The sequence below is a fragment of the Sceloporus occidentalis genome, unplaced genomic scaffold (assembly GCF_023333645.1).
Source record: "Sceloporus occidentalis isolate IW3139 unplaced genomic scaffold, rSceOcc1.0.p SCAF_136, whole genome shotgun sequence".
Lineage (NCBI taxonomy): Eukaryota > Metazoa > Chordata > Lepidosauria > Squamata > Phrynosomatidae > Sceloporus > Sceloporus occidentalis.
This window is the reverse complement of record NW_028317116.1, coordinates 367,374-381,363: the sequence shown is the minus strand read 5'-3', so window position 1 is coordinate 381,363 and position 13,990 is coordinate 367,374. Positions and strand designations below refer to the sequence as shown.

At 44.9% G+C, this 13,990-nt stretch overlaps 1 protein-coding gene across 1 annotated transcript; it reads right to left on the bottom strand.

The window, feature by feature from the left end:
• Window positions 1–19: 19 nt before the first annotated feature.
• On the bottom strand, window positions 20–12,135 carry LOC149281258 (solute carrier family 23 member 3-like). The gene is made up of 12 exons (XM_089499468.1): window positions 11,973–12,135; window positions 10,724–10,875; window positions 7,529–7,604; window positions 6,898–6,971; window positions 6,063–6,244; window positions 5,789–5,909; window positions 5,503–5,698; window positions 1,324–1,577; window positions 1,030–1,135; window positions 673–840; window positions 498–593; window positions 20–264 (listed from the first exon to the last, which is right to left on the bottom strand). The coding sequence occupies exons 1-12, from the start codon at window positions 12,133–12,135 to the stop codon at window positions 20–22; spliced, it is 1,833 nt and encodes a 610-aa protein (XP_089355594.1).
• Window positions 12,136–13,990: the final 1,855 nt, after the last annotated feature.

Below are 13,990 nucleotides of genomic sequence, written 5' to 3'. Positions count from 1 at the left end.
AAGAGTCTGGGTGCAGAGTTCATCCACGCTCCGCGCCGGTCACCGGTAACGCTGTCTTCAGGAGTTTGTCTTCTTCGCCCTCTGCCGGGTCGAGTCTTTCTAAAGGTCGGGGGCAAAGCTGGTTGCAGGGGTACACAGCTGGGAAGAGGCAATAATGGTGGAATGGGAGCCCATAGGCGTGTGTCAGCTCCTCCGCCTGATCCCGTGGTGGCACAGGATTCCCAAATGCGAGACCCGATAGCAAACCTCGCTCCCGCAGCGATCCTGTGTGGAAAGAGAAGATATTTTTCGAATGCCTATCGCAGCAAAAATTACATCCGGAACCAGGGCCAGCGAAGACCAGCCATCCTTTAAGAATAGAGGACAGCGGGGCAGCTCGGCATGACTGCGTCCAAAACTCGGGACACTTGGGAGGTATGGTTTCCGGTACAGTTACATGGAGCTATATATATATATATATACGGTAGATACATTAATGGCTTAGTGGCTCATCTCACCTGAAACGGTGTTATCCAGAAGGAAAGATGATAATCCACCCAAGAAAATAGGGACACATAAAAGTCCCATCAGGAGGAGGTCAAGCGGCGGCCATCCTGGGGGGGAATAATGAACAATGTCAGCTCTGTGGAACAGAAGAAGGGGCCGATAGGGGTTTGATAACGGGATCCTCACCGGTTAACAATATTCCTGGGGCGGCCTGCAGCCACCGAGGGACCAGCAGTGCAATAAACGTGGTGAACCCCACGATGAAGACGTTCCTCCCGGAGTCTATGTCGGCGTACTGAAAATAGGAGATCCCACCGCCCAGCGCCATGGAGTAGGTCAGGCACAGGACGGCTCCTGCAGACACCAAACACAAAGATGGCCGACTCATGTAAGACAGGCTGGCAGGAGAAGCTCAGGCATATCATGAGGTTAAAATCCAAATTTTCCTTAATTTCACGGGTTTTTTGTAGGCTGTGGGTATTTTTATTTTTAGGTGGAGACATTTTTTATTTATTTTTTACAAAAATATCATTTGTCGCTAACCATGGACGGCGAAAGGAATATCCATCAGTAATCCCACCAGTTTAGGAGAGCAGCCGAGGGCCACCATCAGCAGGGCACAGAGCTGTACAGGGTGGCGGGATCCCACCTACAAAAACAAATCCAACAAAATGACATCATCAATACGAACCAATGTGACATCATTTCTATCTTATGTCAGGAAGTCACGCTGGCTCGGAATACAGTTAACAAACAGTTAATGTATGTTTATGAGAATGTATAACTTATCCTGTATATATAATAATTTTTTTGGGGGGGGGGGGGTTGTGGGGATACCTGTGTGATTCCCGCCATGCCGATGTTGGGAATGCTGGAGCCGGCGCCGCAAACACTTCCTAGCAATCCGGACAGAACATTCCCGACGCCCTCCATGCAAATCCCCCGATTGCAGGCTTGGGAGGGGACCGAGGGGCATCTCACCATCCGATCGCATAGGAGGTAACATCCGAAAGAGGTGAGACTGGAGGTCAGGGCCATTGCTACCCCCACGCTGACGGACAGAGGGGTGAACTGCGGCCAACCCCAGCCACCTGCACGAAAAGGGAATAAAAGAGCCGGGTCAGTGGCTGTTACAACTCTGACAACTCCCAGCCAGCCGTTATGACTGATGCCACAGTAAGGTTTTATTTTCTTACACAGAGATTGCAGAGAATAAAGAACCGGCCTTTGTTATTCGGATACAGCTTTGAACACTTGATACTTTGTAACCTGAGTCTAATCTACTAGACCAACACTAGACATAAAAATAGAATGGCTTAGTCTTAATCACGCAGTCAGACACTCTGACTAAAGAAAATACTATGGAGGAACGGACTTTCCATTGCCAGAAAGCATCAGCTCAGTGAGCCGGGAAAGTCACCCAAAATATCACATGACTGACAGCAACGGCGGCTACAGGGATGCAGATAAATGGGGTTATATTACTGTATACAGCGCTGGGGGTTATATTACTGTATACAGCGCTGGGGGTTATATTATTGTATACAGCGCTGGGGGTTATATTACTGTATACAGCGCTGGGGGTTATATTACTGTATACAGCGCTGGAGGTTATATTACTGTATACAGCGCTGGGGGGTTATATTACTGTATACAGCGCTGGGGGGGTTATATTACTGTATACAGCGCTGGGGGGTTATATTATTATATACAGCGCTGGGGGGTTATATTACTGTATACAGCGCTGGGGGTTATATTACTGTATACAGCGCTGGGGGTATATTACTGTATACAGCGCTGGGGGTTATATTACTGTATACAGCGCTGGGGGTATATTACTGTATACAGCGCTGGGGTTATATTACTGTATACAGTGCTGGGGGTTATATTACTGTATACAGTGTTGGGGGTTATTACTGTATACAGCGCTGGGGGGTTATATTACTGTATACAGCGCTGGGGGTTATATTACTGTATACAGCGCTGGGGGTTATATTACTGTATACAGCGCTGGGGGTTATATTACTGTATACAGCGCTGGGGGTTATATTACTGTATACAATGGCGGGGGTTTATAGTACTGTATACAGCGCTGGGGTTATATTACTGTATACAGCGCTGGGGTTATATTACTGTATACAGCGCTGGGGGGGTTATATTACTGTATACAGCGCTGGGGGGTTATATTACTGTATACAGCGCTGGGGGGTTATATTACTGTATACAGCACTGGGGTTATATTACTGTATACAGCGCTGGGGGGTTATATTACTGTATGCAGCGCTGGGGGTTATATTACTGTATACAGCGCTGGGGGTTATATTACTGTATACAGCGCTGGGGGTTATATTACTGTATACAGCGCTGGGGTTATATTACTGTATACAGCGCTGGGGTTATATTACTGTATACAGCGCTGGGGGTTATATTACTGTATACAGCACTGGGGGGTTATTACTGTATACAGCGCTGGGGGTTATATTACTGTATACAGTGCTGGGGGGTTATATTACTGTATACAGCGCTGGGGGGTTATATTACTGTATACAGCGCTGGGGGTTATATTACTGTATACAGCGCTGGGGGTTATATTACTGTATACAGCGCTGGGGTTATATTACTGTATACAGCGCTGGAGGTTTTTATTGTATACAGCGCTGGGGTTATATTACTGTATACAGCGCTGGGGGTTATATTACTGTATACAGAGCTGGGGGGTTATATTACTGTATACAGCGCTGGGGGTTATATTACTGTATACAGCGCTGGGGGTTATATTATTGTATACAGCGCTGGGGGTTATATTACTGTATACAGCGCTGGGGGTTATATTACTGTATACAGCGCTGGAGGTTATATTACTGTATACAGCGCTGGGGGGTTATATTACTGTATACAGCGCTGGGGGGGTTATATTACTGTATACAGCGCTGGGGGGTTATATTATTATATACAGCGCTGGGGGGTTATATTACTGTATACAGCGCTGGGGGTTATATTACTGTATACAGCGCTGGGGGTATATTACTGTATACAGCGCTGGGGGTTATATTACTGTATACAGCGCTGGGGGTATATTACTGTATACAGCGCTGGGGTTATATTACTGTATACAGTGCTGGGGGTTATATTACTGTATACAGTGTTGGGGGTTATTACTGTATACAGCGCTGGGGGGTTATATTACTGTATACAGCGCTGGGGGTTATATTACTGTATACAGCGCTGGGGGTTATATTACTGTATACAGCGCTGGGGGTTATATTACTGTATACAGCGCTGGGGGTTATATTACTGTATACAATGGCGGGGGTTTATAGTACTGTATACAGCGCTGGGGTTATATTACTGTATACAGCGCTGGGGTTATATTACTGTATACAGCGCTGGGGGGGTTATATTACTGTATACAGCGCTGGGGGGTTATATTACTGTATACAGCGCTGGGGGGTTATATTACTGTATACAGCACTGGGGTTATATTACTGTATACAGCGCTGGGGGGTTATATTACTGTATGCAGCGCTGGGGGTTATATTACTGTATACAGCGCTGGGGGTTATATTACTGTATACAGCGCTGGGGGTTATATTACTGTATACAGCGCTGGGGTTATATTACTGTATACAGCGCTGGGGTTATATTACTGTATACAGCGCTGGGGGTTATATTACTGTATACAGCACTGGGGGGTTATTACTGTATACAGCGCTGGGGGTTATATTACTGTATACAGTGCTGGGGGGTTATATTACTGTATACAGCGCTGGGGGGTTATATTACTGTATACAGCGCTGGGGGTTATATTACTGTATACAGCGCTGGGGGTTATATTACTGTATACAGCGCTGGGGTTATATTACTGTATACAGCGCTGGAGGTTTTTATTGTATACAGCGCTGGGGTTATATTACTGTATACAGCGCTGGGGGTTATATTACTGTATACAGAGCTGGGGGGTTATATTACTGTATACAGCGCTGGGGGGGTTATATTACTGTATACAGCGCTGGGGGGTTATATTACTGTATACAGCGCTGGGGGGTTATATTACTGTATACAGCGCTGGGGGGTTATATTACTGTATACAGCGCTGGGGGGGTTATATTACTGTATACAGCGCTGGGGGTTATATTACTGTATACAGCGCTGGGGTTATATTACTGTATACAGCGCTGGGGGGGTATATTACTGTATACAGTGCTGGGGGGGTTATTACTGTATACAGCGCTGGGGGGTTATATTACTGTATACAGCGCTGGGGGTTATATTACTGTATACAGTCCTGGGGGGTTATATTACTGTATACAGCACTGGGGGGGTTATATTACTGTATACAGCGCTGGGGGGGTTATATTACTGTATACAGCGCTGGGGGGTTATATTACTGTATACAGCGCTGGGGGGGTTATATTACTGTATACAGCGCTGGGGGGTTATATTACTGTATACAGCGCTGGGGGTTATATTACTGTATACAGCGCTGGGGTTATATTACTGTATACAGCGCTGGAGGTTTTTATTGTATACAGCGCTGGGGTTATATTACTGTATACAGCGCTGGGGGTTATATTACTGTATACAGCGCTGGGGGTTATATTACTGTATACAGAGCTGGGGGGTTATATTACTGTATACAGCGCTGGGGGGGTTATATTACTGTATACAGCGCTGGGGGGTTATATTACTGTATACAGCGCTGGGGGTTATATTACTGTATACAGTGCTGGGGGGTTATATTACTGTATACAGCGCTGGGGGGGTTATATTACTGTATACAGCGCTGGGGGGGTTATATTACTGTATACAGCGCTGGGGGGTTATATTACTGTATACAGCGCTGGGGGGGTTATATTACTGTATACAGCGCTGGGGGGGTTATATTACTGTATACAGCGCTGGGGAATGACCATGTGTTGGATTTAGGCCTCCATTAGTAAATACTTTATATTACTATGGGGGGGGGGCACTTGGTTCCGCTTCATTACCAAACTGGAGTTGAAGATCGTTTCCTACCCAGAGAAGGTATCTGGAACCAGGCGCTCGGATCCGTAGAATTCCCTCCATTGACAGCGAAAGAAATAAAAGGATTGGCTGCGAGAGACGTTGATCCGTTCCCTGCTGATCTGACGGCGCCCGCAGACCCTTCACGCTCCGCAACCGTCCTGAGGGCGCTGCAGACCACCCACGTGCACAAAATCGGGAGGAACATCTGAAATCCAACAAAAACATCCATGACTGTAATTCCTGCTAGTAACAATAAACACGTGCGTACGTGATAGCATGTGACGTGCGGACGTACCGAGAACATGCGCATCGCTGGGATATATTGCTTCGTCTCTTCCTTTTTTCTGTTCCACAGGCAGATGGGCAGGTGGCAGGAGCGGAAGGTCTGGGACAATAACCCGGTTATCAAGATGACCCTGCAGGACATGAAGACAATTTAAAGGGAGGTCCATTCCATCCAAGGATCACGTGACCAAGAGGCCAACAGCGTCATCGCCCACAATGGTTTCCAATCGAGTTGAAATGATCGATTTGCTTTGACGGTAGCGATGGCGGGTTGGGGTACCTACAGCAACGAGACGACCCAACTGAAGGAACAGAACAGGGCGGCCTGTTTGTAACTCGAGAGTCCAATGATGAAGAGAGCAGGAGCTTTAACCATCGGGCCGCAGCGCCTCAGGATCAACCCCAAGAGTCCGGAGACGCCGAAGACCATCTGCAGCACCCCTGACACCAGTACGGCCCCCGACACCTGCGTGGGAAAAAGAGAGATTAGCGTCCTTCCCAAATGTCCTACTTTGTCACCCAAATCCCTCCTTTCCTTCCATTATTTATATTGGCACATGTATCCTATTACCTATGGATTTACCCTTTTTTTATTTGGCCAGCACAATGTATGGATCAAACAATGTATGTTTATTGGGCGGCATTGGCACTTTTCTACCAAAAACCACGGGTCTCATCGCCTCTCAGCCACTATTTCTGAATTGACCAACCTCTTCCAAACCGAGAACCCTTAATGACAGATCTTTTCCAACCCCCCCCATGTACCCCTAATGACCGGTATTTAGGCACTCCGTGTCCCCGTCTGACATTTTATGATGCCAGCGTTGGTTTTCACGGCAATATTTTTCCCGTGGCTCAGCATTGTCTAAAGGGTAACGGAGAACGCGGATGTTTTTCCTATGACCTCATCGCAAGGACCATTTTTGTGGTTTCCAGATAAAGTTGATGGTGTAAAATAACAATACAAAGAGAGAGAGAGAGAGGCGGAGAAAGAAGGAGACGGGGAGAGATAATGAGAGGAGAGCTAAAAGAGGTCGTCAAAGCTTTGCTGTGTTTCTTGGGCTACGAGGTTGTCATTTTTAATTAATGCCCCCGCTGCACGTGACGTGCCCCACCAACCTGTGTAATTAGATGTTGGGTGCTCAGGGGCCGGTCACAGTCTTTGCCCGCGCAGTACGGGGATCCCTGAGTATCTGGAAGGAGGAAAAAGAGTATATTGTCAGGAAACAACGTAGCGAGTGGCGTTCTTTACCTCTAGGGTTTTAGGAGCCTTCAGCAAAAACATTCTGAGGGCCGCCATGTCTAGTATAAGTTATAAAAATGATAATTATATTTATTGCAACAAAAAAAAGGAATTTATTATGCGTAATCTGCTTCTTACCCCTACAAGAGGTGCCCTTTAAGCCAACGTTGGCCCCAAGACGCTACTTCGTATGTTTTTATGTTTGGGACCTCTACAGGCATCAAAAATATGGACTGTCAGGAATTTTTTTGCTTTATTGGTAATACGGATACAAATATCTGTTGGATATATTAGTTAAAGGTCATAGCTCCCAAGTGTCCCACTTAAGGAGTGACAGTCCTATTTGGAGCTTTAAGTCAAAGAGGCTTCTCCCCTTCGAGCCTCCCTAGGACTGGGTGGACTTTGCCACGATAAAGATTTTTGGAAACTGTCCCCCGGTAGTAGAGGTCGGGTTTTCAGCACCGACCCGTTTACTGGAAGCCTTTGGCAGTTTGTCGAGAAACTCACCATTTCCAGGGGTCCTCTCTGCCGCTAAATGCTGGCTTAGAGTCAGGGCCGGTATAAGTAGTTCGAAGGTCGGAGTCTGTACCAAAGGCAGCCTAAATAATGGGGAAAATGGGTAAAAACAGCAGAATTAGAACATTATAAATATGTCTCTTTCCACAGGAACAAACTAAAGATTTTTTGTACTGCGGTGAAAGAATGAGAATTTGGCTCCTGCATCTATTTATTTATTTATTTTAAATATTTTTTTATATTTTATTCTAATATTCCCAAAACAGACTTAATTATTGGGCAAAATATATTTTATAAAAAATATCCCTGTTTCCCGAGGGGCTCTTCTGAGGGTACAGAGACGTTTTGGACTCATAGTGTCTGCCGAATCCAGTATATCCTGCAATAGTAATTGAGTTATAAGCATTAAAAAAAGATGTCAGTAGAGGGGACGGCCACAGAAACGCCCAAACCGCAGGTATTTTTATTTCTCCTGTCGGTGGGAAAAAAAGTGGTGAAATCTGGCAACAAAATATCAACATGTTTTTCGAACGAAGGACGGGATTAGTTATATGGCCGGAGAGTGTATAATATATAATATGAGTTATATACAGGGATATAACGGGTTATAAGGACGGGATTAGTTATACGGCCGGAGAGTGTATAATATATAATATGAGGAATATACAGGATATAACGGGTTATAAGGACGGGATTAGTTATACGGCCGGAGAGTGTATAATATATAATATGAGGAATATACAGGATATAACGGGTTATAAGGGCGGGATTAGTAATGCGGGCCGGAGAGTATATAATATATAATATGAGGAATATACAGGGTATAACGGGTTATAAGGACGGGATTAGTTATACGGCCGGAGAGTATATAATATATAATATGAGGAATATACAGGGATATAACGGGTTATAAGGACGGGATTAGTTATACGGGGGGAGAGTATATAATATATAATATGAGGAATATACAGGATATAACGGGTTATAAGGACGGGATTAGTTATACGGCCGGAGAGTATATAATATATAATATGATGAATATACAGGATATAACGGGTTATAAGGACGGGATTAGTTATACGGCCGGAGAGTATATAATATATACGGTAATATGAGGAATATACAGGGATATAACGGGTTATAAGGACAGGATTAGTTATACGGGGGAGAGTATATAATATATAATATGAGGAATATACAGGGATATAACGGGTTATAAGGACGGGATTAGTTATACGGCCGGAGAGTATATAATATATAATATGAGGAATATACAGGGATATAGCGGGTTATAAGGACGGGATTAGTTATACGGCCGGAGAGTGTATAATATATAATATGAGGAATATACAGGATATAACGGGTTATAAGGACGGGATTAGTTATACGGCCGGAGAGTATATAATATATAATATGAGGAATATACAGGATATAACGGGTTATAAGGACGGGATTAGTTATACGGCCGGAGAGTATATAATATATAATATGAGGAATATACAGGATATAACGGGTTATAAGGACGGGATTAGTTATACGGCCGGAGAGTGTATATAACAATAATATATGCTATATAGTTATATATATATTTGTGCCAATCACTCTATTCCACCACTTTTGCACCATAACCAATATTTCTGTATGTGGAGGGCAGCCGAGGGTTATTTTATCGCTCGATGTTGTTATATTGAAATATATTACAGATCGTTACACGGCGGCTCTCCCCGAGTCCCGGAGCGAGATTCCCGGGCAGAGGAGAATCTCACGTGCCAAGAAAGGAGGAAAATATTAAACTCATTGTTTTAAAAGTTAAAATATAAACAGAGGTTTTTTCTGCAGCTCGAGATCATTCTTTGGACCTTTAAATCTAAATCAGAAATGCGCAGCTTTTCTTGTTACAGATTCCATTTAACATCGCATGGACATACATGACATGTGTAATATAACCCCCAGCGCTGTATACAGTAATATAACCCCCAGCGCTGTATACAGTAATATAACCCCCAGCGCTGTATACAGTAATATAACCCCCAGCGCTGTATACAGTAATATAACCCCCAGCGCTGTATACAGTAATATAACCCCCAGCGCTGTATACAGTAATATAACCCCCAGCGCTGTATACAGTAATATAACCCCCAGCGCTGTATACAGTAATATAACCCCCAGCGCTGTATACAGTAATATAACCCCCAGCGCTGTATACAGTAATATAACCCCCAGCACTGTATACAGTAATATAACCCCCCCAGCGCTGTATACAGTAATCTAACCCCCCAGCGCTGTATACAGTAATATAACCCCCAGCGCTGTATACAGTAATATAACCCCCAGCGCTGTATACAGTAATATAACCCCCAGCGCTGTATACAGTAATATAACCCCCAGCACTGTATACAGTAATATAACCCCCAGCACTGTATACAGTAATATAACCCCCCAGCGCTGTATACAGTAATATAACCCCCAGCGCTGTATACAGTAATATAACCCCCCAGCGCTGTATACAGTAATATAACCCCCAGCACTGTATACAGTAATATAACCCCCAGCGCTGTATACAGTAATATAACCCCAGCGCTGTATACAGTAATATAACCCCCAGCGCTGTATACAGTAATATAACCCCAGCGCTGTATACAGTAATATAACCCCAGCGCTGTATACAGTAATAACCCCCCAGCTCTGTATACAGTAATAACCCCCCCAGCGCTGTATACAGTAATAACCCCAGCACTGTATACAGTAATAACCCCCCCAGCGCTGTATACAGTAATATAACCCCCAGCACTGTATACAGTAATATAACCCCCAGCACTGTATACAGTAATATAACCCCCGGTGCTGTATAAAGTAATATAACCCCAGTGCTGTATACAGTAATATAACCCCCCAGCGCTGTATACAGTAATAACCCCCCCAGCGCTGTATACAGTAATATAACCCCCAGCACTGTATACAGTAATATAACCCCCAGCACTGTATACAGTAATATAACCCCCGGTGCTGTATAAAGTAATATAACCCCAGTGCTGTATACAGTAATATAACCCCCCAGCGCTGTATACAGTAATAACCCCCCAGCTCTGTATACAGTAATAACCCCCCCAGCGCTGTATACAGTAATATAACCCCCCGCGCTGTATACAGTAATAACCCCCGTCGTCCTCGTTGGTCTCGTCTTACCTGGTTCCCACCGTACTTTGGAGACCTGTGGCGATACCGCAGGCAAACAGACTGCTGGCCAGGAGCCGGCTCTGCTCCGTCGGGGCCAATGGGCGACTCTGAAGAAGCAGGTAGTGGCAGGTACATAGCATGGATCCCAGAACCAGGAGGTGCTGCGGGTGAAAGCAAGCAGATGCTTAGGACTATGTGCCGCGTCCCCAAATCCTACATTATACTATTCAGTACTATATATATATATATATATATATATATATATATATATATACTGTATATATACAGGAGCAGCCATCTTAACTTTGTGCATGATTATTCCTCCCCAATAAGTTATACTTAAAGCTGTGAAGGTGAAGCGTTCATGTTGGACGGCGTCACCTATTAATGTCCCCGAGAGGCCAATCCAAGGTTTAAAACCCAAACCCCACAGTATAGGCAGCTAATCATTCCACAAAGCTCTGTTTGTTAAATTATTCACTGAGTTTTGTTTTTTTTAATCTGGCATTTTCTAAGAACATTTTATGCAATTCCGCTAGATTGTCAGCTCATGAGCCGAGCCCTCTTTACGCAATGCATCGGATTGTCTTAGTCCGTCAGTTCTAGTTCTCCCCGGCCGGTAAAAGTCCTGTATAAATTGTCACAAAAAAAATGATAATACTGAATTATTATTATTGTTATTATTTATTATTATTATTATTATTTATCATTATATTTTATTTATATACAATAATAATATACAATAATCATAAAAATTAGAGAAAATCACTGTTCTAAAAAAATATACAAATATATATGCATGTATACATCGCGGAGGTCTGGCCATAGTTAGAGTTAATCCATTATCCAAAGTTGCCCAACATACGTTCACCAGAAGGGCGAAAACCGATAAAAGGATCTAGAATGGGAGGAAAATGTCACCTAAACTCCTTGGTACTCATCCGTCAGGCTATATTTTAAATAAAACACGCCAAAAGAGAAGAAAAGTTCCTAAAAATCTATGGAGACGGGAGGTAGTTGACGTAACTCATTGTACAGCGCTGCGGAATATGCTGGCGCTATATAAAACAATGAATAATAATAATAACTAGAGAGATCTCCTGCCTATACTGGAAGAAGGGGGTGACGAAGAGCAGCTTTCCTGGGGCGATACTCAACGTGGCGATGCTCAACGGCCGTCCCCATCTGTGGCGATCAGCTGGTTGGATTCATGGTCGCCCCTTCCAGATTAGGGTTTTTTTGGGGGGCCATATCATACCTGAAGGGCGAAGAGGAAGCTGAGGAGCCAAGGAGGGCTGTGTTGGAGTCCAAACGAGGGAAGCCTCGAGGCTTTGGTACCGCAGCAGATACAAGACATTCCTGTCCCGGCGCCGGTCACGGCTGGAGCACATCTGGAGAGCGTCAACCCATCGCAGCTTCATACATGTCAACAGGTTTAGAGGAGGGCCTTGAAACGAGAGAGCGTCCCAACCTTTGTCTGATTCTTGAAAATCTCCCACCGGATCAGTCATTAACCCTGGTGTTCCGCCTGCGTGCTCAGGGCTTTTCCAGTAACCCGCATCGCGTGTGCACCGCGTGTAATGCTGGATCAGGAGAGCCGTTACAGGGGCTGTAATGAAACGGAATGATACGAGGTACGGAACGCTAATTAAAGCTAATTACATCACCCGTCACACGGCGACATAGTCATTAAAAAACAACCAAAGCCATGGTGAGGCTGAACTGGCGGCGATCGACTAAACCCATAGTCACTAAGCGGAGCCGCTCGTGGAGGAGATGGACGCAGACCAATGCGGCAGCCTGTGGCAGTTCCAGCCTTATCTGAATAGCTTCCTATTTAGTGCATTATATGGGGGTACTTAGTGCATTATATGGGGGTACTTAGTGCATTATATGGGGGTATTTATTATTTAGTGCATTATATAGGGGTATTTAGTGCATTATATAGAGGTATATAACAGTGTCCGACAGTCCCAAATCCCTGGCCCGCTTTCTTCCCCTGATCTGGGTATTAACAAGCATGGGGGGGGGTAACTACAGAGCCTTCCAAACACTTTCGTTCCATTGGGGCCAATTCCTGACGGTGCTGACGGGCTGATGTTCTCTCTTAACCTCTCTGCTGGTTGGCAGGACATAGAAAATTGGAAATGTAATCAAGAAACGAGAAACTTCTTGGAAATGCAAGATACATTTTATTTGGAACAACTTACAAGGGAGATGGGGGGGGAGCCGGGGGGGGGCAGGGGGGGGGGCGTCATAAAGCAGAATCAGCAGAATTCCGGCCGTGCCGAAAGTGTTACGGTTCACGAGTCACAAACCCTCTGCAGAGTGATAACGTCCGGGATGACTCCACGCGCCAGCAAACTCTCAGCACTAAAAGCCGGGCGATTGCACTTTAACAACCAGAAACATCTAATTTACTAAACCGACCCGAAACGGAGGAAATTCCAGCTTCCATGTTTTTTGTGGTTGGTATCGGGACGTTCATCGCGGCTCTATCTATAAACCGGATATTTTTCACGTCAAAGCCCATGGCTGGTGTAGAAAATGGTTTTATTGACCGGCAATCTTTGCTTGGCGGGGGGGGGTGGGGGGTGGAGGGGTCTGTCTTCCGCCTCCTCCCTGCTACCCAGTAAGGGTGTAAGCAGTGATGCGAGATTCAAGGTTATGACATCACAGCCCAAAACATGACTCAGCCTATGATGAAATCCTTTAGCGTGGGCCAGTGGCTGACAGCGCCACATTCCCCCGGCTACCGGCTACGCGAGTGTACAATGTAACAAACGTCCGTGAGTCCGGCCCGTGACTGCCCTTATCGTCATTTGGTGGCCGCTTGGCTGACTACTAATCATCGGCCCTAATATTAACATTAATACCCCCTGGACCCCAGGCCCGTTTACCAATTGCCACCAGACAGTGCGCTTTATAATATCCATCTGTGAATACAAAGTATCAGGCAGCCGCTTCCATATTTACAGCTTTGCCATAAAGTGACACCCTGCTCAGACATCCTGCTTCCCGCAAGCAACCAAAAAACAGCAAAACAACATCAGATCCTCTCAGAGAATGCAAATATTTGTAAAAAGTAAAAAAAAAAGAAACACAAAAACCCCCCCACAAAAAACCACCTTCATCTATCTCACCCCTGTGTGTCCTTTAAAGGTGCCGTTCCACTTACACGAATCTGAAGGTTTAATTATTACATAACAGAATAAATGTTTCATGTGTGACAACAACCAATCAGTGGCTCCTTTTTTGTGTCATGTGACATCTTTG